The 24,511-nt window shown below is 41.7% G+C and overlaps 1 protein-coding gene across 1 annotated transcript in view; it reads left to right on the forward strand.

The window, feature by feature from the left end:
* MCF2L2 (MCF.2 cell line derived transforming sequence-like 2) overlaps window positions 1–24,511 on the forward strand; it is a 516,938-nt gene that overhangs the window by 158,700 nt on the left and 333,727 nt on the right. The window contains exons 10-11 of the mRNA XM_069727236.1: window positions 6,076–6,195; window positions 12,426–12,617. Of these exons, the coding sequence (XP_069583337.1) occupies window positions 6,076–6,195; window positions 12,426–12,617 (312 nt within the window). The remainder of the gene's footprint in view (window positions 1–6,075; window positions 6,196–12,425; window positions 12,618–24,511) is intronic.

A 24,511-nucleotide genomic window follows, 5' to 3' on the forward strand; every position in this document is an offset into this window, starting at 1 on the left:
CATACTGCATGGTCTAAACATGGTACCATGGACTGCAGCATCTCCTGACTTGTCTCCTGTCACACATATCTGGCTTGAGATGTCATTGGTCAGCAATTACAAAGGGAGCTGTTGGTAGTGGATCTTTGATTATTTGTGTGCCACTTGCTTCCTCACACAATCATTAATAACCTTTTTGAAAGCAAGCCAAGGTGTGTAAGTGTTTGCATTTCACTTATATTCATTAATTAATAAATCAAAATGTTTTGAAAATATTGTTGACATTTTTTCATCATTTGCATATCATCAACATGTCGTTCTCGGTTGCTTCATTGGGGGACACGGGAACCATGAGTTAACATGCTGCCACCTGGAGGCTGACACTAACAATACATCTTATTAATAAAAGCTGATTCCTCACTACCAGACTACACCCGAGCAGCTGACACCCTGTTATTAGTTTTCCCAACCTCGAGACAGCTTTGCGACATTACATGCTTCCTGTATCCCCAAATAATGTAACCAAGAAATAAAGATTTTTGGTATATTGCTTTCTTGTAGTCTTCAATGGGGGACATAGCACCCTATATTTTTTGGTGGAGGGTCTTATTTCTGTTCCTCCTACTGCTTTTGCACTATAGAATAACTGACTGTCAACTGCCCAGCTAAAGTCTGGTGGTGAGGAGTCAGCTATTTTTTTAAGATGTATTCTTAGTGTAACACTCCAGCACATGGTTCCTCTGTCTCCCAATAAAGGCTATGAGAAAGAGATTGTACATTGAGTATCTTTATATCTATCCTGTGAACTCCATAATTCCTGGTCACTGCCAGGATTCAAACCAACATCCTGTGATTTGGAAGGCAAAGCTCTTAGCACTGAAGGTCCATTTACAGGAACTGACCGGCGGTGCCATATGACCACTGATCAGTAAACCTTTCCCTATATGCAGTTTACAGGGAGATGAAAGTAAATGATGCGCACTAAGCGATCTGTGATTGATCACTCGGTGCTCATAGGCTACCATGGTTATCAGCAGTGTGACTCCTGTTTACACAGGACGATGCAACAGCTAAAACAATCATTTTTTGTGCAGTGCAAAAGATAATTTCAACAGATAAACTAAGAGTTTTGCTCTGTGACCGGGTGATCATTAGCCTGTTTACACTGCATAATAATCGTGAAACGAGCGTTTTCAAGAACGCTCTTTTATGATTATCTTTCAAGTGTAAATGCATTTTAAACCACAAGCTGTAGTAATACACTGTATTCTAGAAAATTTCCACACCGCTTCTTGTACTCAAGTCCTACAGAAAGGTGTATATTCATACAAAAGAAAATAAGATTTATCTTACTAGTATTAACGGTAATGCCATTATTCATTCTTGAAAAAAGAATGATCGTGTTTATTATTTTTTTTACATTACACACTTGAGTACAGACATCGTAAAAATGTGAAGCTTCAGTCCAAAGTCGACTGAAGGGTGGAAATTTTTACATTTTGTAATTAATATGCATGCAGGGAGTATGTCCACTTTTAAGCTATTAAATAGGAATGGATATAGACGGAGGAGACAACTTGATGGACACATACATGAAATCTTCACCCAGGTACCCGTTGCTGGCCAGCAGTATTTGTAAGTGCATAGTCAGCAGTTCTGAAATGCTTGCTGTTGATGAAGTGATTGTATTTATGAGAGTTGACAGCTAACATCTAGGCCCACAAAGCTGTATGCATCTATAATGCAGTACTGTTGGATATTTATGACTTCACCCAGTCAAATGAATAGTAAAAAACAAGTAGAAAATGCATCTAAACGCATCTAAAAATGCACCGATTTTATGTAGCGTTTTTCCAGCCTACAGCTGCAAATACTCAGAATGTGCAGATACGCTTAGGCTCTGTGCACACGTTCAGGATTTCTTGCACAAATTTCCTGAGAAAAACCTGAAATTTTCTGCAAGAAATCTGCAAGAAATGTGCATGCATTTTTTGCGCGTTTTTACCGTGTTTTTGATGCTTTTTTTTTTGCAGATTTTTCCGGACATTTCCCAATGCTTTATGTAGTGGAAAATCCGCAAAAAAAAACGCAAAATTAATGAACATGCTGCGTTTTTTACGGCACGGTGGCGCAGTGGTTAGAACTGCAGCCTTGCAGCGCTGGAGTCCTGGGTTCAAACCCCACAAAGGACAACATCTGCAAAGAGTTTGTATGTTCTCTCCGTGTGCGTGGGTTTCCTCCGGGCTCTCCGGTTTCCTCCCACATTCCAAAGACATACTGATAGGGAATTTAGATTGTGAGCCCCATCAGGGACAGTGATGATAATAGGTGCAAAATGTAAAGCGCTGCGGAATATGTTAGCGCTATATAAAAATAAAGATTATATTTATATTATTATATTTATTTACAAAAGCATTTAGCAGAGTATTGGAAAAGTGAGCTCTTCCATGGCACTCTGTGTTATGTACATATTCCCTGCAGACACTCATTCATATGACTGTATTTTGGCCTCAAATCCTAGCCTTTATCTGATTTTACCAACCATGACAGCACCTTACATTCTGACATCTGGGCGCCGGCAAACTGATGATGTCTATTGAGCATGTCAGATTTCGGACTGATCGCATTGTCCTCCCTGAGATAAGCCGCCGGCTGATGTGTCAGCAGGAGGCTCTCATAGAGAACCCATGAGCGCCCATCCGAACAAGCCATCCTGTGTATGGGAGAGCCGTCTGAGATCTAATGTGTACGGGGCCCTAAGGGCAGTGACGCAGTGCGCTCTTAGCCTTGTCGGTTGCACTCCACCAGCCTATGATGGGATTTAGCTTCCATTTAACACTAGGGTACTCTGATGATGGACATAGTAGCTTCTGTATTGCCAGTAAGTTCAGTAATGTTTGAGAGCTGAGATCATAGTTTCTGCTCTGATATCCCCTTACACTATGCTACGTCATCTCACGCTGTTCTTATTGGTATTTTGTTTCTATTGAGTTCAGTTTGAGAGAGCGCCTTCCTATAAGCAGATAGTGATACCCAAGGCCGAGGGACGCTGAGCCCGTTACACATGCATTTCTGCTTTAGAACAGATAGAAATAAAGTGACATGCTAATTCACAGTCTAATACTGATATTCATGTCTATAAAGTATGAATGTAAAATATATTTTTATTTATTACAATCACTGCCTCTATAGTATAGTTGTAGCAACATAACAGGACACACTGTATTTTTGGCCTTAATCCTGGTGTGTTAGTCAGCGGCTTCAATCTGCTTCTTTGGAGGTGAGTCAGTGCTATAAATGACATCTGTTTATCTCCCAAAGCAGAACCAGATCTGCCATTAGTTTAGCACAGTTGTGTAATGAAGCTTAAAAATACTTTGACACACATCTTTAAAACATTTTTCATGAACAGAGCTTTTTTACAACTCGTACACATCATTTTTGCTAGGTTTATTAAAAGTGCACAGTCATAAAGAGACATATTTTCCCACGATCAGATAAGAATAAGGGAGTGGAATAGTCACTAGTGACTGTCTGTGTCCTGTGACCACAGGATCTTATATCCCCAGGCTGTTAGTGAGGCCATTAACCAAAGTGACTTCACAATGCACCAGTCTGTAATCTACCATGGATCCCATGACTTGAAATGTGGGACGTCCCTTTGAGATGTAACTTTTGTAGGGTTCTCTCAGGTAGGGCTTGAGGTAGGCATTAGGCAGCATTCACACAGGTAACATTTTGAGTCCAACAAGGCAAGGTTTTTTAGCTTCATAAACCGCGGTGGGATTTCACAAAAAACAGCCGTGCTTTGGCACAATACTCCGGCAGATATAGGTCCACCCAAACACAGGTCAGTATGAGATCTCCCCAGCTTCCCACTTATAGCTGGTGGATGGAACCAAGGAGAACCAATTCAAACAGTGAATGTTCCACTGAATATTTACTGTCAGAGAACTTGTCATCCGTGCACTTCTTAAATACGTGTATCTATGATCATTCATATTTTAAACAACGAGGTTAATTATGGGGAATGTCTGGGGAGACATTCCTGCTGATGTCATCATAAAATAATACACTTATACATTTTGTTAAGAGTGTGGCATTGTAAGACTTGGAATTTTTAAATTTTAGGTTCAATTACATTTTTGTTTTCTTGATATATGTACCAGCGCCTTTCTGTTTTTGATCAGGTAAAGAAATATTTTATATGAACATAATACATTTGGCCTTAATGTGAATAAATTACTTGACAACAAAACTGATCACAGGCGAATGGGAGGATAATTCAGAATATCACAACGTAAAAGCAGCCAAACTACTGTGCATTGTATTACATTTAGTATCCCTGCATCTATTGGTAGATCTGGTAAAAAAACAACCAAGGACTTATTCTAAATTCTCCCAATTTCTCAAACTTTACCTGGTAATTCAGGCACTTACCGCCGCTGCCCACACTGATACTTTGTGTGCTCTTGGCTCCTGCAGCTCTATCTTACTGGGAATTTGCGTGCCACAGTATGTTGTTCAGTTCGGTGCCCTGTGTGCGAAATATCGTCCCGTGGATGCATGCTCCATAGTATGGCATAGAATAAGAAACATGCTATCCGATACCTAAAGAATCAAACAGAATACATCTATATATATATATAATTGTCTAAGGGGTTCTTCCGGCCGGCCGCGACCAATCAGCGGGCACAGTCCGGCCGCGAATTCGCCCTTCCCTACTTCCATCCAGTCAGTGCCCCGTCCCTACTCCCCAGTCAGTGCCCCCTCCCTACTCCCCAATCAGTGCCCCCATAGCGGTTTAGCAGTCCATTAAACGGACTGCGTTACACTGTGGCATAACGCGGTGTAATGCAGTCTGTTAACGCTGCTATTAACCCTATGTGACCAACTTTTCACTATTGATGCTGTCTGTACAGCATCAATAGTAAAAAGATCTAATGTTAAAAATAATAAAAAAATTAAAAAATCATTATATTCTCACCTTCCGGCGCCTTTCCCACTCCTCGCGACGCTCCGGTCCCAAGAATGCATTGCGGCAATGACCAGAAATGACGTAGCGGTCTCGTGAGACCGCTTCATCATCACGTGTTATTGCTGCAATGCATTCTTGGGACCGGAGCATCGCGAGGAGCATCGCTAAACGCCTGGGCTGGATCCGGGGACCGCCGGAAGGTGAGTGTATAACTATTTTTTATTTTAATTCTTTTTTTAACAGGAATATGGTGCCCACATTGCTATATACTACGTGGGCTGTGTTATTATACTACGTGGGCTGTGTTATATACTGCATGGGCTGTGTTATATTCTGCGTGGCCTGTGTTATATACTACATCTCTGTGCTATATACTACGTGGGCTGTGCAATATACTACGTGGCTGTGTTATATGCTGCGTGGGCTGTGTTATATACTGCGTGGCCTGTGTTATATATTACGCCTCTGTGCTATATACTACGTGGGCTGTGTATTATACAACAAGGGCTGTGTTATATACTACATGGCTGTGCTATATACTACGTGGGCTGTGTTTTTTATACTACATGGCTGTACTATATACTACGTCGCTGTGCTATATACTACAAGGCTATGCAATATACTACGTGGCCTGTGTTATATACTACGTGGCTGTGCTATATACTACGTGGCTATGCAATATACTACGTGGGCTGTGCTATATACTACATGGACTGTGCTATATACTACGTGGGTTGTGTTATATACTACGTGGCCTGTGTTATATACTGCGTGGTTGTGCTATATACTACTATACATATTCTAGAATACCCGATGCGTTAGAATCGGGCCACCATCTAGTACTCTGTATAATTCTGTATGAAAATGAAGAAATGTCGAGGTGCAGTAAGGACCCAAGTACATCTCTAAGAGACCTATGACTACTCTTGCATACTTGCGACTTAATTCATACAGTATCTAGTGAAATGTCAAGGATATAGTCAAAGGAAATCAATTATATTTACTGTAATGTTGACTGATACATTTTGAGCACAATAATGGTGTGTCAATGTTTAGAAAAATGGAACCTAATACCAAAAGAAGGAAAATAAAGAGAATTATCTGTATTTCTCTCACAGCTAAAGCTGACACTGGATGTCCTGATGGATGCTCAAGCTTCATTTACAGACATAGGAGACAGCGTGTCGAGAGTGGAGCAACTTCTCAAAGAGTTAAAACTCCAAGAGGAGAAAGGACAGGTAAACATTATAAATCATCCATCCACTAGGTAAAGAAAACCAAAGCAATATTGGATAGGAAATGTAAACAATAATACTGACTAATCATGTTCATGGCCAATAGGGAGTATGAAAAAGGAAATGCAAATGTGAACCCAAAAAGGTATCCAGTGAGAAAGGTGACAATACTGGTCACAATGCATAAGTTGCAGTTGTGAAAAGTCCATTCAAACTTTTCATTTAACCTTATTATAGTCTATGTTCTAGATGTCTCCTACATAAGAATTCTGTTTTGTACTTACCTTCCCTGAAAATCTTACAGAAATAACCAGGTTCCCAATTTAGTTACACCATCTAATGAACTTGATTAAAACACAGGGCATAATGGGAAAGAGCAGTGTTGGACTGGGATACAAGGAGCCCACCAGTAACAATGCCTCTGATGGCCCACTGTTTAGCTACATGTAATAATACCGGACCTTCATTAACACATTTACCTTTCTTCTATATGATAATAAACTTGGTAAGTTGGTAAATGAATGATGAGATACCGGCTTGTTCTGTGCACAGTCAAGTGTGCTGTGACAACTACTTATCATAAGGGAGAGTGGAGGGCCCAGTTGTGCACAGGGGCCCACCTGGGATCCACCAGTTCCACTGTGGGCCAGCCCAAGTCTGGGAAAGATATATTTCTGTGAGCATTTATTTCCATGGTTCTAAATAATTGATGTACTAGGGAGGTAATATTCATCAGCTGTTGGTGACGAACTCTGTGGTTTACCAGAATCTAATGCTCACTTCTCACTCGAGCCATCTGAAATGTGATAACCTGCTCATCTGATCCATCCTTTGTATCATGCAGAAAAGATCTTCAGCCAAGCATTTAAAAATATGGTATTATTTTATTGTACAGATTTGGACTAAGGGCGTATTCACATGCTCTGGTTTTATGAGAAATGTGTAAATTTATAATTATGTATGAAAATAGCTTAATTGGTTAAGTAAATTTGTAACCTCCTATACACAATTCTGTAAGAAGTCCTGCTTTTATGGAAAGTTGTAAACTGTGTGCGTTACTTCAAAATCGGACAGAACTTGATGCTTCAAGGAGAAAATTGTGTAAATAAATGATATGTTGTGCAGGAACCTGTATGGTCTTTTCTACAGCCAGAATCTCCAGGTATCTACATTCAGTGTGGATCGGGTTGATTTAAATTTATACTGACCCTCTCTAATTAAGAAAAGATCAGATTCTAAGCACAAAAAAACCTCCAAAATGTAAGCAAACCTTCAAAACATAACCAACATATTTCAAAATACAACACAAATATGGTGAGACATTACAAAGGTGAAAAAGGCGATAGAAGAACATCTTGTGTTAAAGCTAAGGTTTTCACAACGAAATTCATAAAGGAGCTCAACAATTTTAGGTCGGATTTGGTGTTATTTTTCTCCACTTTCTAATTAGGAGAAAAGACAGAAAATATTAAAAGGAATTTGTCAGTAGGACAACCCTCTTAAGCCATCTGTACGGCTTATGGATCATAGGAAGCTGAATAAAATCATACCTTGATATATGTGATCTGATGTTTTATTCCAGAGAAATTCATGTTTCTCTTATGTGTAAGGCTACGTTCACATTGGCGTTCCGCCAATGTGCGTCGCTGTTGCGCCGGCGACGCAGCGGCGACGCAGCGGCGACGCGCCCCTATGTTTAACATAGGGGACGCGTGCGTCGTTTTGGTGGCGTTTTTCGCCACGTGCGTCGTTTCCGACGCTAGCGTCGGACGCAAGAAAACGCTACATGTAGCATTTTCTGTGCGTCCGATTTTCGTCGGAAAACGACGCACGCGTCGCAAAACGCGCGCGTTTTTGCGCGCATTTGCGCGCGTTTTAGCGTGCGTCGCGCGTTGCGTCGCCGACGCACGGCGGCGCAACGCTAATGTGAACGTAGCCTAAATGAGCTGTTCAGGACTATGAGCCGGACATTGATCTGCATCACAATCTGCCTATAGTGATTATTTCTAATAAAAGAAGGCGCTACCAGTGTTAGGCTAGGTTCACATTGCGTTAGTGCAGTCCGTTCAACGCATACGTTAAACGGACTGCGCTGACGCAAGTGCCGACTTTGCACAGCGCTAGCGCAGATGGAGCATCTGCTAGCTCCATTTGCGCTAGCAGTGACGGACCCAGAAACGCTGCAGCCCGCGTCTCGGGTCCGTCACTCAATGTCGGACGCATCGCTAGCGCACGCCCATTGTGGGCGTGCGCTAGCGATGCGTCCGACATTGCATTCAATGGCGCCGTTAATGGACTACGTAACACCGCGTTATGCCGCGGTGTAACGTAGTCCGTTAAACGGAGACTCTGAACGCAATGTGAACCCAGCCTAAGACATGTAATGACTGACAGTCTGCTCTCTTAATCTACATGTCTCACACTGGTAATGCCCCTTTTCATTTAAAATAAGCTCTGGAAACAGATTCTCATGCAGATCAGTGTCCAGCCCATAGATCTTAACAGCTCATTTGCATATTAATAAAAACATGGATTTCTCTGGATTAAGACATCGGATTGCAAATATCAAGGTATCATGTTATTCAGCTTCCTATGACCTACATTCCCATATAGACGGCTTAGGAGGGATGATCCTACTGACAGATTCTCTTTAAGGCTACGTTCACATTAGCGTTCCGCTAATGTGCATCGCTGTTGCGTCGGCGACGCAGCGGCGACGCAGCGGCGACGCGCCCCTATGTTTAACATGGGGGACGCGTGCGTTTTTTTGGTAGCGTTTTCCGACACGTGCGTCGTTTCCGACGCTAGCGTCGGACGCAAGAAAATGCAACAAGTTGCATTTTTTGTGCGTCCGATTTTCGTCAAAAAACGACGCACGCGTCGCAAAACGCAGCGTTTTTGCGTGCGTTTGCGCACGTTTTTGGTGCGTCGCGCGTTGCGTCGCCGTTGCGTCGCCGACGCACCGGCGCGCAACGCTAATGTGAATGTAGCCTAAATGTCACATGTCAGATTTTTCAATGTATCGATGCCACAAATCCTACATCTTTGTAGTTGCATACTTTTACAACAAATTAAAGATCAGTGTCCAAATCTGTCATTGTCTCATTGTATCCTGGTTATCTGCAGGTATTTCTATAATCAGTATAGCTTTTAGTTTTTTTAGTTACCGTACTCCATAATAGATATAATTTTTTTTTTTAAATTATCTTTCACAACAGAAACCTATAGGAATATTTGCCAATTTATTTTATTTACATACGCTTTGAATACATTGAAAAATGACATTTTACATTTTCACCAGGTCTGATATTGTGTTCTTTTAACCATTGCATAATATTAATTAGTAGGACATGCACCCAGCTAATTATTATTGCAGTAGAAAAAAAGAACAATAATTTTTTCAGTATTTTTTTGTAGTACCTCATTCATTCCTGCATCAGCCATAACATCAGCATTCGAATATGATATTCATTAATTTTATTTGCCATTTGCACCAATAATTTCCACAGTGCTATGCAGAACTTATTATGGTTGTCCCCATGAGAAGTAAAAAGTCAAAACTAGCCAAATACGTGTTAGATTATTACCCAAATAGGAAGAAAAGACAAAAGGTTTCTTGTTGATCATGTAGTATACTGAAAACACTACATTGTATTACTGAGCCAGGTGTAATGCCAGTTACAACATGTGATATCACAAGAATGCTCACAGAATATGCACACACCAGTTGGACAGTTTGGAAAAAGGAGAAGTTGCCTTACTACAGACATATTTCAATTTTTTTTCACAACGATTTCAAAAAGAGCCATCGTGACCTTTTAAGGAACATGCAATCAGTAAGATGGCGAAACGGGAATTTAATACAGAGCATAAACTGATAAAGCATAACTGATATTTCAAAATGTGTAGTAATAGTGTAAAGTGAATGGTGGCTTTCAAAACTACAACATGTTCGGCAAAAACAAGCTTCTCTCAAGAGAGAAAGGGTTATGACACTCGGCAGAAATTACAAAATGGTAAAAATGACAACTGACTTCGAAAAGAAAGAGTTAAACACGTACTGACAATCCTTTATGTAGAGAAAATCAAATTCTACGTAAAAAGACTCAAAACTATAAAATTGAAAAATATATCCAATAAGTTCCAATATACAGCACTAACCAAATATCTACTTATGTAATGTTATGTTATAATGTTGAAAAGGTGATATAAGAATGATGTATAATGTATATGTGGAGTTCACAAACTAGTACCACAATGCCACATCAGACCTGTCGCTGTCTTCCTACACTTTTCTAATTAGAATAGTGGCGGAAATACTTGAATATCAATTATGTAATAAATCAATGTCAGACAACCTACAGCTACAGTATACTGTATATCGTTACACCTAATTCTCTAATCCTCTCATTGTCTCGGTTTATCCTGTTTATCTGAATGTATCTCTATAATCAATATAATTATTTTGTTTGTTTTCAAGTTTTCTTTTAATCATCTTTCTTTAAGGGTGATGTCGAAATACATTTGTCGTAAATACATTGAAAAACATAATATTTTCCTTGAGTTCTCACCTGGCTATTTAACCCATGTGCCACATTCATCGACCTGACATGCACCCTGGTAATAAAAGTGGTACTCGTTGCACTGAATGAAAAGATTCAATAAATCTTCCTTGTCTCTATTATCTTCATAGAATGATTTGATGAGTTAAAAACTATTAGAGAGGTTGTGTTTTATTTTTTATCTGCTGGATTTTCTGGTGATATCTTTAAAAGGAGACTGTCAGCTGTTTAAACCTAGATAGGAGAGGTGTAGAGATTTGGGGTTTTGCAGCTCATGAAATAAAATGTTTAGTTTTCATGTGACCAAATGGCCCAAAAGGTGATCAGCACTGGTGGAGTGACCTTAGCTCGTTGCAGTTTTTGCTCCACAACTCTTGCCCTCTTCACTTTAGTGATGGCTGTAGCTCCAACCAGAAGCCCATAACAGCAGCAGCAAAGGGTACTTCATGTTCTTCATTGTTTTAATAGATGTAAGGTGTTACAAAGTTCATTTCATAATAGCTTGGCAGCTCCTAATAAGACTTCCACTGACAGACATTGCACTAACTACTCCACTTAGTAGGTCAAAGGGGAGCCCTGGCCATCATCCTTTACAGGGATATGGACTTACACAAGCTTCCTAGGTTACATCCATGGAGTGGCTGGTGGAGCAGGTTGGTATCGGATAGTCATATTAATCAGGTCAAAACCAGAGACCAAACAACACAGGAGACAGAGACAAAGTCAGGGGTCAGCCAGATTCAAAAGCAGTAGGTCGATGTAAGGGGCACAATCTTTAGGCAGAGAAAGGATTTCATCATTCCATAAATATAGCAAGTGGGATCTGGTAGTCTGAAACAGGGTTAGGATAGGTCTATAATGGGCAGCTTGAGACAGACTTCTAGGGGTTTGAATAGGGAGGAGAGTTGTCCTTAGCTCCCAGCAGATAGATAATTACATCTGATAACCAGCTCTCTGTAGCAAAACAAAGGTTGATTGGATGGAAGGGCCAAAAGTCTCAGCTATACTAAAGTTTCATTGAAACACGCTTAAGTTGCTTGGGGAAATCCACAGTATCAGTACGACGCTGCCTAGTGACAGAAACAATGTTAGAAGGGGCTTGTTCAGACACAAATGTGACACAAGGCTTGTCTGTATGAGCAGCTGTTTGGTAATGCATATTACCTCCATTAAAATAGCGGAACAACTGTGCCAGTGTGAATAACAAAGCGGGAAGTCCCGAGCATTGGATCTCCCACCATTAAAACAATGATGGCATATGCTACAGTCATGAAAATTCCTTAAAAAAATCTTAATCAAAGGTGTTTTACCAGAAGATGCAACTAAAGTAATCACAGTTCACAGCTACCCCTTGTACCCAATTATTTCACAATTACCTCTTGTAACCAGTTCTCCTCCATTACCCACACCTTGGTGTTCATTAGTGATGTTGGAAACTCCAGAACTGTTTACTTCTCATAACTATCACTAAAAATTAACATACGGAGCTTCCACAAAAAAAAATCATAATAAGTAACGTGGTAAGAAATTTCCTTGAAGATACATTTCTTATTTGTGTATACAGGAATATTCTATCCAGATAAGCATGTGCATCACAGAATTCTTCATATTAACAATTACATGTGAAAATGTGAACTTTTTGACTTCATTCTTTTATTGGTTTATCTCCAGGGTATACTAGAGAAAGCCCAGCTACATGCCCTTCATGGAGATCAGCTGATACAAAATAACCACTATGCTGTAGACTCCATTAGACCAAAATGCATAGAGCTTAGGCGCATCTGCGATGACTTTAGCAATGAAACCAAGAAAAAGTATGACATTCTGGAAAAATCATTGGAGCTACTCCAGCAACTTGACAAAGTAAGTCATTTCTCTTGATTGTTGGTTATTTTATCTTAGTGATATATTCTATGAATTTATATGCTTGGTAACAGGACATATATTGAGGGAGGTTTACTAAACAAAGTCTAAAATTGAGCCAAAACTCAAACATACAGTGGGAAAAATTAAGTATTTGATTTACTGCTGATTTGCAAGTTTTCCCACCTATAAAGTTTGGAGAGGTCTGTAATTTTTATCGTAGCTAAACTTCAACTGTGAAAGACAGATTCTAAAGATTCTTTAATGCAAAGGTGACAGGACAACTGCACCGTATGGAATGGAGAATAGATGGGATCATGTATCGCAAGATTTTGGCCAACAACCTCCTTCCCTCAGTAAGAGCATTGAAGATGGGTCGTGGCTGGGTCTTTCAGCATGACAATCACCAGAAACACACAGCCAGAGCAACTAAGGAGTGGCTCCGTAAGAAGCATTTCAAGTGTAGTATAGCCAGTCTGAACTCTATAGAAAATCTTTGGAGGGAGCTGAAACTCAGTGTTACCCAGCGACAGCCCCGAAACCTGGAGAAGATCTGTATGGAGGAGGGGGCCAAAATCCCTGCTGCAGTGTGTGCAAACTTGGTCAAGAACAGCCTTTTTGGAAGTGCATTTGAACAGCAAGGTTGATTGCTGTTGAGGGGAACTAGGAAGAAAAAAAAAAAAAATCTCTATAAATCTTCAGCAGAGCGAGTGTGAGCGAGCTGAGTGTGGCCTGAGCGTAAGTGTGGACGGCGGTAAGTGTGACTTGTGATTCAGTGAAGAGGTATTTGGAAAGCCTTTAACAAATACCTGTGTGAATTGGTGTGAGTTGCTGAATTGGGGGTAGCTATATTCATAAGGGTTAACTTAGGGTGGGGGCTCATAGTTAAGGGTTTATAAGGGGCAGCTGTTTGGGGCTCAAGTCCTTTTTGGAAGTGCATTTGAACAGCAAGGTTGATTGCTGTTGAGGGGAACTAGGAAGAAAAAAAAAAAAAAAAATCTCTATAAATCTTCAGCAGAGCGAGTGTGAGCGAGCTGAGTGTGACCAGAGCGTAAGTGTGGACGGCGGTAAGTGTGACTTGTGATTCAGTGAAGAGGTATTTGGAAAGCCTTTAACAAATACCTGTGTGAATTGGTGTGAGTTGCTGAATTGGGGGTAGCTATATTCATAAGGGTTAACTTAGGGTGGGGGCTCATAGTTAAGGGTTTATAAGGGGCAGCTGTTTGGGGCTCAAGTCCTTTTTGGAAGTGCATTTGAACAGCAAGGTTGATTGCTGTTGAGGGGAACTAGGAAGAAAAAAAAAAAAATCTCTATAAATCTTCAGCAGAGCGAGTGTGAGCGAGCTGAGTGTGACCAGAGCGTAAGTGTGGACGGCGGTAAGTGTGACTTGTGATTCAGTGACTTTGGAGTCAGGGAGTTTTCAGGGGAGGAATTACTGAATTGCTGTCTGATTTTTATTAAAGGGAACCTGTCACCCCGAAAATCGCGGGTGAGGTAATCCCACCGGCATCAGGGGCTTATCTGCAGCATTCTATAATGCTGTAGATAAGCCCCCGATGTTACCTGAAAAAGGAGAAAAAGACGTTAGATTATACTCACCCAGGGGCGGTCCCGCTGCTGGTCTGGTCAGATGGGCGTCTCCGGTCCGCTGCGGCGCCTCCTATCTTCTTTCCATGACGTCCTCTTCTGATCTTCGGCCACGGCTCCGGCGCAGGCGTACTTTGCTCTGCCCTGTTGAGGGCAGACAAAGTACTGCAGTGCGCAGGCGCCGAGCCTCTGACCTTTCCGGCGCCTGCGCACTGCTGTACTATCCTCTGCCCTCAACAGGGCAGAGCAAAGTACGCCTGCGCCGGAGCCGTGGCTGAAGATCAGAAGAGGACGTCATGGAAAGAAGATGGGAGGCGACGCAGCGGACCGGAGACGCCCATCTGACCAGACCAGCAGCGGGACCGCCCCTGGGTGAGTATAATCTAACGTCTTTTTCTCCTTTTTCAGGTAACATCGGGGGCTTATCTACAGCATTATAGAATGCTGCAGATAAGCCCCTGATGCCGGTGGGATTACCTCACCCCCGATTTTCGGGGTGACAGGTTCCCTTTAATACTTTGTATTTATTTTTTTTTTTTATTGAACTGTTCTGTCTGGTGCAATCCCCATTAGGAAATGTGCTCCACGATTGTTAATGCCATCCAGTGCACATCTTGCCACATGTATGCAGTCCTTGAGCAGCCGATCGAGGGTGCATACTGCTGTGCGAGATGTGAGCACGTTGTGCATTTGGAAACCCAGATTCTGACTCTAAATGTGCAGCTGGCAACACTGAGATCCATAGACAACATGGAGAGGAGTCTTCTGCTCACGGAGCAGACGCTCAATGGGACAGATGAGGGGGGGGATGGTGGGATGGAGCTGCAGGACAATGAAGTAGCAAGCTGGGTGACAGTTAGGAAGCGGGATAGAGGGAAGAGTGCCAGGGAGGCTAGTCCTGATCTGGAACACCCCAATAAGTTTGCTAAGTTGGCAGATGAGGGGGGTGCCAGTACAGGGGTAGCACTGCTGCAGCCAGGCATGTCCTCTGAAAGCCGGAGGAGTGACTGCTCCAGTAAGGAGGGAAATAGGAGAGCAGGGCAGGCCAGACAGGTGCTGGTAGTGGGCGACTCAATTATTAGGGGAACAGATAGGGCAATCTGTCACAAAGACAGGGATCGTCGAACGGTGTGCTGCCTACCTGGCGCTCGAGTCCGACACATCGCTGATCGGGTGGACAGATTATTGGGAGGGGCTGGTGAGGACCCAGCGGTCATGGTGCACATTGGCACTAATGACAAAGTTAGAGGTAGGTGGAAGGTCCTTAAAGATGATTTCAGGGAATTAGGCTGCAAGCTGAAAGCAAGGACCTCCAACGTGGTATTTTCCGAAATACTGCCGGTACCACGTGCCACGCCAGAGAGGCAACGGGAGATTAGGGAGGTTAATAAGTGGCTCAAGAATTGGTGTAGGAAAGAGGGGTTTGGGTTCCTGCAGAACTGGGCCGAGTTCTCAGTTGGCTACAGGCTCTACGCTAGGGACAGGCTGCACCTCAATGGGGAGGGTGCAGCTGTGCTGGGGGAGAGAATGGCTAGAAGGTTGGAGGAGTGTTTAAACTAGGAATTGGGGGGGAGGGTATTCATTTTATAGGAGGGGAAGATAGTGCAGACAGAGTCCTGGGCACAAATAAGGAAGTTGGGGGTGGCGGTGGCATGGGGGGTGGGGTCAGAACAGTTAATAATTTAAGAAATAGAAGTACAGAGAGGAACATAAAGTGCATGTATACTAATGCCAGAAGCCTCGCCAACAAAATGGACGAATTAGAACTAATGTTGTTGGAGCATAATTATGACATGGTGGGGATATCTGAAACGTGGCTGGATGAGAGCCATGACTGGGCTGTTAACTTGCAGGGCTATAGCCTGTTCAGAAATGACCGTACAGATAAGCGAGGGGGAGGGGTGTGTCTATATGTAAAATCATCCTTAAAACCCATCCTGCGCGATAATATAGGTGAATTTAATGAAAATGTAGAATCCCTGTGGGTGGAGATAAGGGGAGGGGGAAAAAATAATAAATTACTGATAGGGGTTTGTTATAAATCTCCAAAAATAATGGAAGCAATGGAGAATATCCTAGTAAAGCAAATAGATGAAGCTGCGACTCAAGGAGAAGTCATTATTATGGGGGACTTCAACTACCCTGAAATAGATTGGGGAACAGAAACCTGCAGTTCCAGCAAAGGTAATCGGTTTTTGACAATTATGAGAGACAATTACCTTTCACAACTGGTTCAGGACCCAACAAGAAGGGGGGCACTGCTAGACCTAATATTAACCAACAGGCCAGACCGCATATCAAATATAAGGGTTGGGGGTTACTTGGGAAATAGCGATCACAAAATAATAAGTTTTCATGTATCCTTTAAAAAGATGTGTAGTAGAGGGGTTACAAGGACACTAAACTTCAGGAGGGCAAATTTCCAACGGATGAGAGAGGATCTTGGTGCAATTAACTGGGACGATATCCTGAGACACAAAAATACACAGAGAAAATGGGAGACGTTTATTAGCATCCTGGATAGGACCTGTGCACAGTATATACCGTATGGGAATAAACATATTAGAAATAGGAGGAAACCAATATGGCTAAATAGAGCTGTAAGGGGCGCAATAAGGGACAAAAAGAAAGCATTTAGAGAATTAAAGGAAGTAGGTAGTGAGGAGGCATTAAATAAATACAGAAAATTAAATAAATTCTGTAAAAAGCAAATCAAGGCAGCAAAGATTGAGACAGAGAGACTCATTGCCAGAGAGAGTAAAAATAATCCTAAAATATTCTTTAACTACATAAATAGTAAGAAACTAAAAAATGATAGTGTTGGCCCCCTTAAAAATAGTCTGGGTGAGATGGTGGATGAGGATGAGGAAAAAGCCAATATGCTAAATGACTTTTTTTCATCAGTATTTACACAAGAAAATCCCATGGCAGACAAAATGTCTAGTGATAAAAATTCCCAATTAAATGTCACCTGCTTAACCCAGCAGGAAGTGCGGCGGCGTCTAAAAATCACTAAAATTGACAAATCTCCGGGCCCGGATGGGATACACCCTCGAGTACTGCAGGAATTAAGTACAGTCATTGATAGACCATTATTTTTAATCTTTAAAGACTCCATAATAACAGGGTTTGTGCCACAGGACTGGCGTATAGCAAATGTGGTGCCAATATTCAAAAAGGGAACAAAAACTGAACTCGGAAACTATAGGCCAGTAAGCTTAACCTCTACTGTGGGTAAAATCCTGGAGGGCATTCTAAGGGACGCTATACTGGAGTATCTGAAGAGGAATAACCTCATGACCCAGTATCAGCACGGGTTTACTAGGGACCGTTCATGTCAGACTAATTTGATCAGTTTCTATGAAGAGGTAAGTTCCGGATTGGACCAAGGGAACCCAGTGGATGTAGTGTATATGGACTTTTCAAAAGCTTTTGATACGGTGCCACACAAAAGGTTGATACATAAAATGAGAATAATGGGGATAGGGGAAAATATGTGCAAGTGGGTTGAGAGCTGGCTCAGGGATAGGAAACAAAGGGTGGTTATTAATGGAGCACACTCGGACTGGGTAGCGGTTAGCAGTGGGGTACCACAGGGGTCAGTATTGGGCCCTCTTCTTTTTAACATATTTATTAATGACCTTGTAGGGGGCATTCAGAGTAGAATTTCAATATTTGCAGATGACACTAAACTCTGCAGGGTAATCAATACAGAGGAGGACAATTTTATATTACAGGATGATTTATGTAAACTAGAAGCTTGGGCTGATAAATGGCAAATGAGCTTTAATGGGGATAAATGTAAGGTCATGCACTTGGGTAGAAGTAATAAGATGTATAATTATGTGCTTAATTCTAAAACTCTGGGCAAAACCGTCAATGAAAAAGACCTGGGTGTATGGGTGGATGACAAACTTAAATTCAGTGGCCAGTGTCAGGCAGCTGCTACAAAGGCAAATAAAATAATGGGATGCATTAAAAGAGGCATAGATGCTCATGAGGAGAATATAATTTTAACTCTATACAAGTCACTAGTTCGACCACACTTAGAATACTGTGCACAGTTCTGGTCTCCGGTGTATAAGAAAGACATAGCTGAACTGGAGCGGGTGCAGAGAAGAGCGACCAAGGTTATTAGAGGACTGGGGGGTCTGCAATACCAAGATAGGTTATTACACTTGGGGCTATTTAGTTTGGAAAAACGAAGACTAAGGGGTGATCTCATTTTAATGTATAAATATATGAGGGGACAGTACAAAGACCTTTCTGATGATCTTTTTAATCATAGACCTGAAACAGGGACAAGGGGGCATCCTCTGCGGTTGGAGGAAAAAAGGTTTAAGCATAATAACAGACACGGATTCTTTACTGTAAGAGCAGTGAGACTATGGAACTCTCTGCCATGTGATGTTGTAATGAGTGATTCATTACTTAAATTTAAGAGGGGACTGGATACCTTTCTGGAAAAGTATAATGTTACAGGGTATATACACTAGATTCCTTGATAGGGCGTTGATCCAGGGAACTAGTCTGATTGCCGTATGTGGAGTCGGGAAGGAATTTTTTTCCCCAATGTGGAGCTTACTCTTTGCACATGGGGTTTTTTTGCCTTCCTCTGGATCAACATGTTAGGGCATGTTAGGTTAGGCTATGGGTTGAACTAGATGGACATATAGTCTTCCTTCAACCTTAATAACTATGTAACTATGTAACTATGTAACTATGAAACATCCAACCTCTGTAATTGTAAACAAAGGTTTCTGTACCAAATATTAAGTTCTGTTTTTCTATTGTATCAAATATTTCATGCAATAAAATGCTAATGCTTTATGTAAAAATCATGCAATGTGATTTTCTGGATTTTTTTTAAGATTCTGTCATCACAATTGAATTGTACCTATGATAAACATTACAGACCTCACCATTCTTTGTAGGTGGGAAAACTTGTAAAATTGTCAGTGTATGAAATACTTGTTTTCCCCACTGTACTTCCCAGGTGCCATATCTATTAAAAGGGACTCTGTCAGTAGGATTCATTCTCCTAAGCCACGTGCATGCAGGTCGTAGAAAGTTAAATAAAATACCTTGATATCTGCGATTTGATGACTTATTCCAGAGAAATCCACATTTTTCTTAATATGTAAATGAGCTGTTAAGATATTTGGGCCATACACAGTGGCTGTTTTTATCAGTAGTTGGCACCTGTGCAGCCCCTGACTTATTAGTGGGGGGCCTGCTGCATCCTGCTAGTGCATTTGTCATCTGACAGGTTTTGGGTAGGCTGTATGCTTATGGTAAGTGTTTTTTTCATTTTTTCTATGTTAGCCATACACAGATCTCCCTGAGAATCTGCCTCCAGAGCTTATTGTAAGTGAAAGGGAGTGTTAACGGTGTGAGCCATGTAGATTAGGAGAGGAGACTGTCAGTCATTACATGTCTCACACTGGTATCACCCCCTTTCGTTTAAAATAATCTTTAGAGGAAGATAATCAGGGAGATCTATGTCCGGCCCAGAGATTTTAATAGCTCATTTACATATCAATCAAAATGTGGACTTCTCTGGAATTAGACATTGGATTGCAGATAACAATGTATCATTTTATCATGTATTCAACTTTCTAGGACCTGCTTTTCCATATAGACGGCTTAGGAGGGTTGATTCTACTGACAGATTCCCTCTAAGGAGAATTTTTGTGCCCTAGTAGATATGTTTGGCAAGTGTCTAAAAAGGGGCAAATTTACTAAAGGTTTGCTCCAGTTTTTTCGCTTTAAAATAGGATTACAATAAGCTATCTCATGAGTGATGTAAAGACTAGACAATCTAAAAAAATAAAAAAATACCCCAGATTCAAATTTAGAGCTTTGGAATAGTGTACTCCAGAGCTGTCAAACTATTACACAGGATTAGCAAATCCTCCCTCCTCTCCAAAAAGATATATACTGCATATATACAGTACAGATCAAAAGTTTGGACACACCTTCTCATTTAAAGATTTTTCTGTATTTTTCTGAAAGCAGTCAACAAAGCAAAAGGTGGCTACTTTGAAGAACCTAGAATATAAGACATAATTTCAGTTGTTTTACACTTTTTTGTTAAGTATATAATTCCACATGTGTTAATTCATAGTTTTGATGCCTTCAGTGTGAATGTACAATTTTCATAGTCATGAAAATACAGAAAAATCTTTAAATGAGAAGGGAGAAGCTGCGGCGCCGAGGAAGCAGGGACTGCACAGCGCCAGGAGCAGGTGAGTATAACGGGGAGGGGAGCACTGCGCGATATTCACCTGCTCCCTGTTCCGGGCCTCACTCCGTCTTCAGCGTCTTCTGCAGTGGCGCTCAGGTCAGAGGGCGCGGTGACATGGTTAGTGCGCGCCCTCTGCCTGAACGTCAGTGCAGAAGGTGCTGAAGATGGAGCAGCGCCGGAACAAAGTCAGGTGAATATTGAAAGTGCCGGGGGCCTGAGTGACGGAGAGGTGAGTATGTGATTTTTTTTTTTTATCGCAGCAACAGCAAATGGGGCAAGTGTCTGTATGGAGCATCTATGGGGCCATAACGTTTGTGCAGCACTATATGGGGCAAGTGTCTGTATGGAGCATCTTATGGGGCCATAATCAACGTTTGTGCAGCACTATAAAGGGGCAAGTGACTGTACGGAGGATCTTATAGAGCAATAACGTTTGTGCAGTACTATATGGGGCAAGTGTCTGTATGGGGCCATAATCAACGTTTGTGCAGCACTATATGGGGCAAGTGTCTGTATGGGGCCATAATCAATGTTTGTGCAGCACTATATGGGGCAAGTGTATGGAGCATCTTATGGGGCCATAACGTTTGTGCATTACTATATGGGGCAATTGTCTGTATGGGGCCATAATCAACGTTTGTGCAGCACCATATGGGGCAAGTGTCTGTATGGAGCATCTTATGGGGCCATAACGTTTGTGCAGCACTATAAGGGGCAAGTGTCTGTATGGGGCCATAATCAACGTTTGTGCAGCACTATATGGGGCAAGTGTCTGTTTGGGGCCATAATGAACGTTTGTGCAGCACTATATGGGGCAAGTGTCTGTATGGGGCCATAATCAATGTTTGTGCAGCACTATATGGGGCAAGTGTATGGAGCATCTTATGGGGCCATAACGTTTGTGCATTACTATATGGGGCAATTGTCTGTATGGGGCCATAATCAACGTTTGTGCAGCACTATATGGGGCAAGTGTCTGTATGGGGCCATAATCGTTTGTGCAGCATTGTATGGGGCAAATGTCTGTATGGAGTATCTTATGGGGCCATAACGTTTGTGCAGCACTATATGGGGCAAATATCTTTATGGAGCATCTTATGGGGCCATAATTAACGTTTGTGGAGCATTATATGGGGCAAGTGTCTGTATGGAGCATCTTATGGGGCCATACTCAAGGTTTCAAGTATATACGGTGTGTGTGTATATATATACATACAGTGTATATATATATATATATATATATACAGTGGGGCAAAAAAGTATTTAGTCAGTCAGCAATAGTGCAAGTTCCACCACTTAAAAAGATGAGAGGCGTCTGTAATTTACATCATAGGTAGACCTCAACTATGGGAGACAAACTGAGAAAAAAAAATCCAGAAAATCACATTGTCTGTTTTTTTAACATTTTATTTGCATATTATGGTGGAAAATAAGTATTTGGTCAGAAACAAAATTTCATCTCAATACTTTGTAATATATCCTTTGTTGGCAATGACAGAGGTCAAACGTTTTCTGTAAGTCTTCACAAGGTTGCCACACACTGTTGTTGGTATGTTGGCCCATTCCTCCATGCAGATCTCCTCTAGAGCAGTGATGTTTTTGGCTTTTCGCTTGGCAACACGGACTTTCAACTCCCTCCAAAGGTTTTCTATAGGGTTGAGATCTGGAGACTGGCTAGGCCACTCCAGGACCTTGAAATGCTTCTTACGAAGCCACTCCTTTGTTGCCTGGCGGTGTGCTTTGGATCATTGTCATGTTGAAAGACCCAGCCACATTTCATCTTCAATGCCCTTGCTGATGGCAGGAGGTTTGCACTCAAAATCTCACGATACATGGCCCCATTCATTCTTTCATGTACCCGGATCAGTCGTCCTGGCCCCTTTTCAGAGAAACAGCCCCAAAGCATGATGTTTCCACCACCATGCTTTACAGTAGGTATGGTGTTTGATGGATGCAACTCAGTATTCTTTTTCCTCCAAACACGACAAGTTGTGTTTCTACCAAACAGTTCCAGTTTGGTTTCATCAGACCATAGGACATTCTCCCAAAACTCCTCTGGGTCATCCAAATGCTCTCTAGCAAACTTCAGACGGGCCCGGACATGTACTGGCTTAAGCAGTGGGACACGTCTGGCACTGCAGGATCTGAGTCCATGGTGGCGTAGTGTGTTACTTATGGTAGGCCTTGTTACATTGGTCCCAGCTCTCTGCAGTTCATTCACTAGGTCCCCCCGCGTGGTTCTGGGATTTTTGCTCACCGTTCTTGTGATCATTCTGACCCCACGGGGTGGGATTTTGCGTGGAGCCCCAGATCGAGGGAGATTATCAGTGGTCTTGTATGTCTTCCATTTTCTAATTATTGCTCCCACTGTTGATTTCTTCACTCCAAGCTGGTTGGCTATTGCAGATTCAGTCTTCCCAGCCTGGTGCAGGGCTACAATTTTGTTTCTGGTGTCCTTTGACAGCTCTTTGGTCTTCACCATAGTGGAGTTTGGAGTCAGACTGTTTGAGGGTGTGCACAGGTGTCTTTTTATACTGATAACAAGTTTAAACAGGTGCCATTACTACAGGTAATGAGTGGAGGAAAGAGGAGACTCTTAAAGAAGAAGTTACAGGTCTGTGAGAGCCAGAAATCTTGATTGTTTGTTTCTGACCAAATACTTATTTTCCACCATAATATGCAAATAAAATGTTAAAAAAACAGACAATGTGATTTTCTGGATTTTTTTTTCTCAGTTTGTCTCCCATAGTTGAGGTCTACCTATGATGTAAATTACAGACGCCTCTCATCTTTTTAAGTGGTGGAACTTGCACTATTGCTGACTGACTAAATACTTTTTTGCCCCACTGTATATATATACACACACACACACACAGTTGAAACTAGAAGTTTACATACACTATATAAAAAGACACGTGCATGTTTTCTCAATATCTGACATGACATCAGCATAAACCTTTCCCGTTCTAGGCCAATTAGGATTACCATAATTATTAATATTTGCCAAATGCCAGAATAATGAGAGGGAGAGAATGTTTTAAGGCATTTTTATTACTTACAGCAAGGTCAAAAGTTTACATACATTTCATTAGTATTTGGTACCATTGCCATTAAAATGACTTGGGTCAAACATTTGGGATATCTTTCCACAAGCTTCTCACAATAGTTGGTCGGTATTTGGGCCCATTCCTCCTGACAAAACTGGTGTAACTTATTTCCTCTGGGAAATAATAATGTCCCAGAGGAGCATGCATGACCTATAAGTCTCCTCACTTTGACATGCCAGGCCTGGTTTGTCACTCTCCACAAGGTTAAACAGTAAGTACACAGTCTTTGAATTCTATGGTTTCACGTAACAGAACATAATAAAAAACATCATCTGGTCCTCAAAAGGTTTTGAGGTTGGGTAAATAAAACCTCAGCTGAACAATGGCCTATGACAAATTATTGTGTCTTTATTTACACTGCTCAAAAAAAAATTAAATGGAACACTAAAATACCACAACCTTAGATATCTCTGAATTAAATATTCCAGTTGCAAATTTTTATTCATTGCATAGTGGAATGTGTTCAGAACAATAAAACATAACAATTATCAATGTAAATCAAAATGAATATCCCATGGAGGTCTGGATTTGGAATGATACTCAAAGTGGAAAATCAAATTACAGGCTGATCCAACTTCAGTGGAAAAGCCTCATGACAAGTCAAAATGATGCTCAGTAGTGTGTGGCCTCTACGTGCCTCTGTGACCTTCCTACAATGCCTGGACATGCTCCTGATGAGCAGCCGCATGGTATCATGAGGGATCTTCTCCCAGACCTGGACTAAAGCATCCGTCAACTCCTGGACAGTTTGTGGTGCAATGTGACGTTGGTGGATGGAGCGAGACATGATGTCCCAGATGTTCTCAAGCGGCTTCAGGTCTGGGGAACGGGCAAGCCAGTCCATAGCTTCAATGCCTTCATCTTGCAGGAACTGCTGACACACTCCAGCCACATGAGGTCTGGCATTGTCCTGCATTAGGAGGAACCCAGGGCCGACCGCAGCAGCATATTGT

This window comes from Ranitomeya imitator, chromosome 5 (assembly GCF_032444005.1).
Source record: "Ranitomeya imitator isolate aRanImi1 chromosome 5, aRanImi1.pri, whole genome shotgun sequence".
NCBI lineage: Eukaryota > Metazoa > Chordata > Amphibia > Anura > Dendrobatidae > Ranitomeya > Ranitomeya imitator.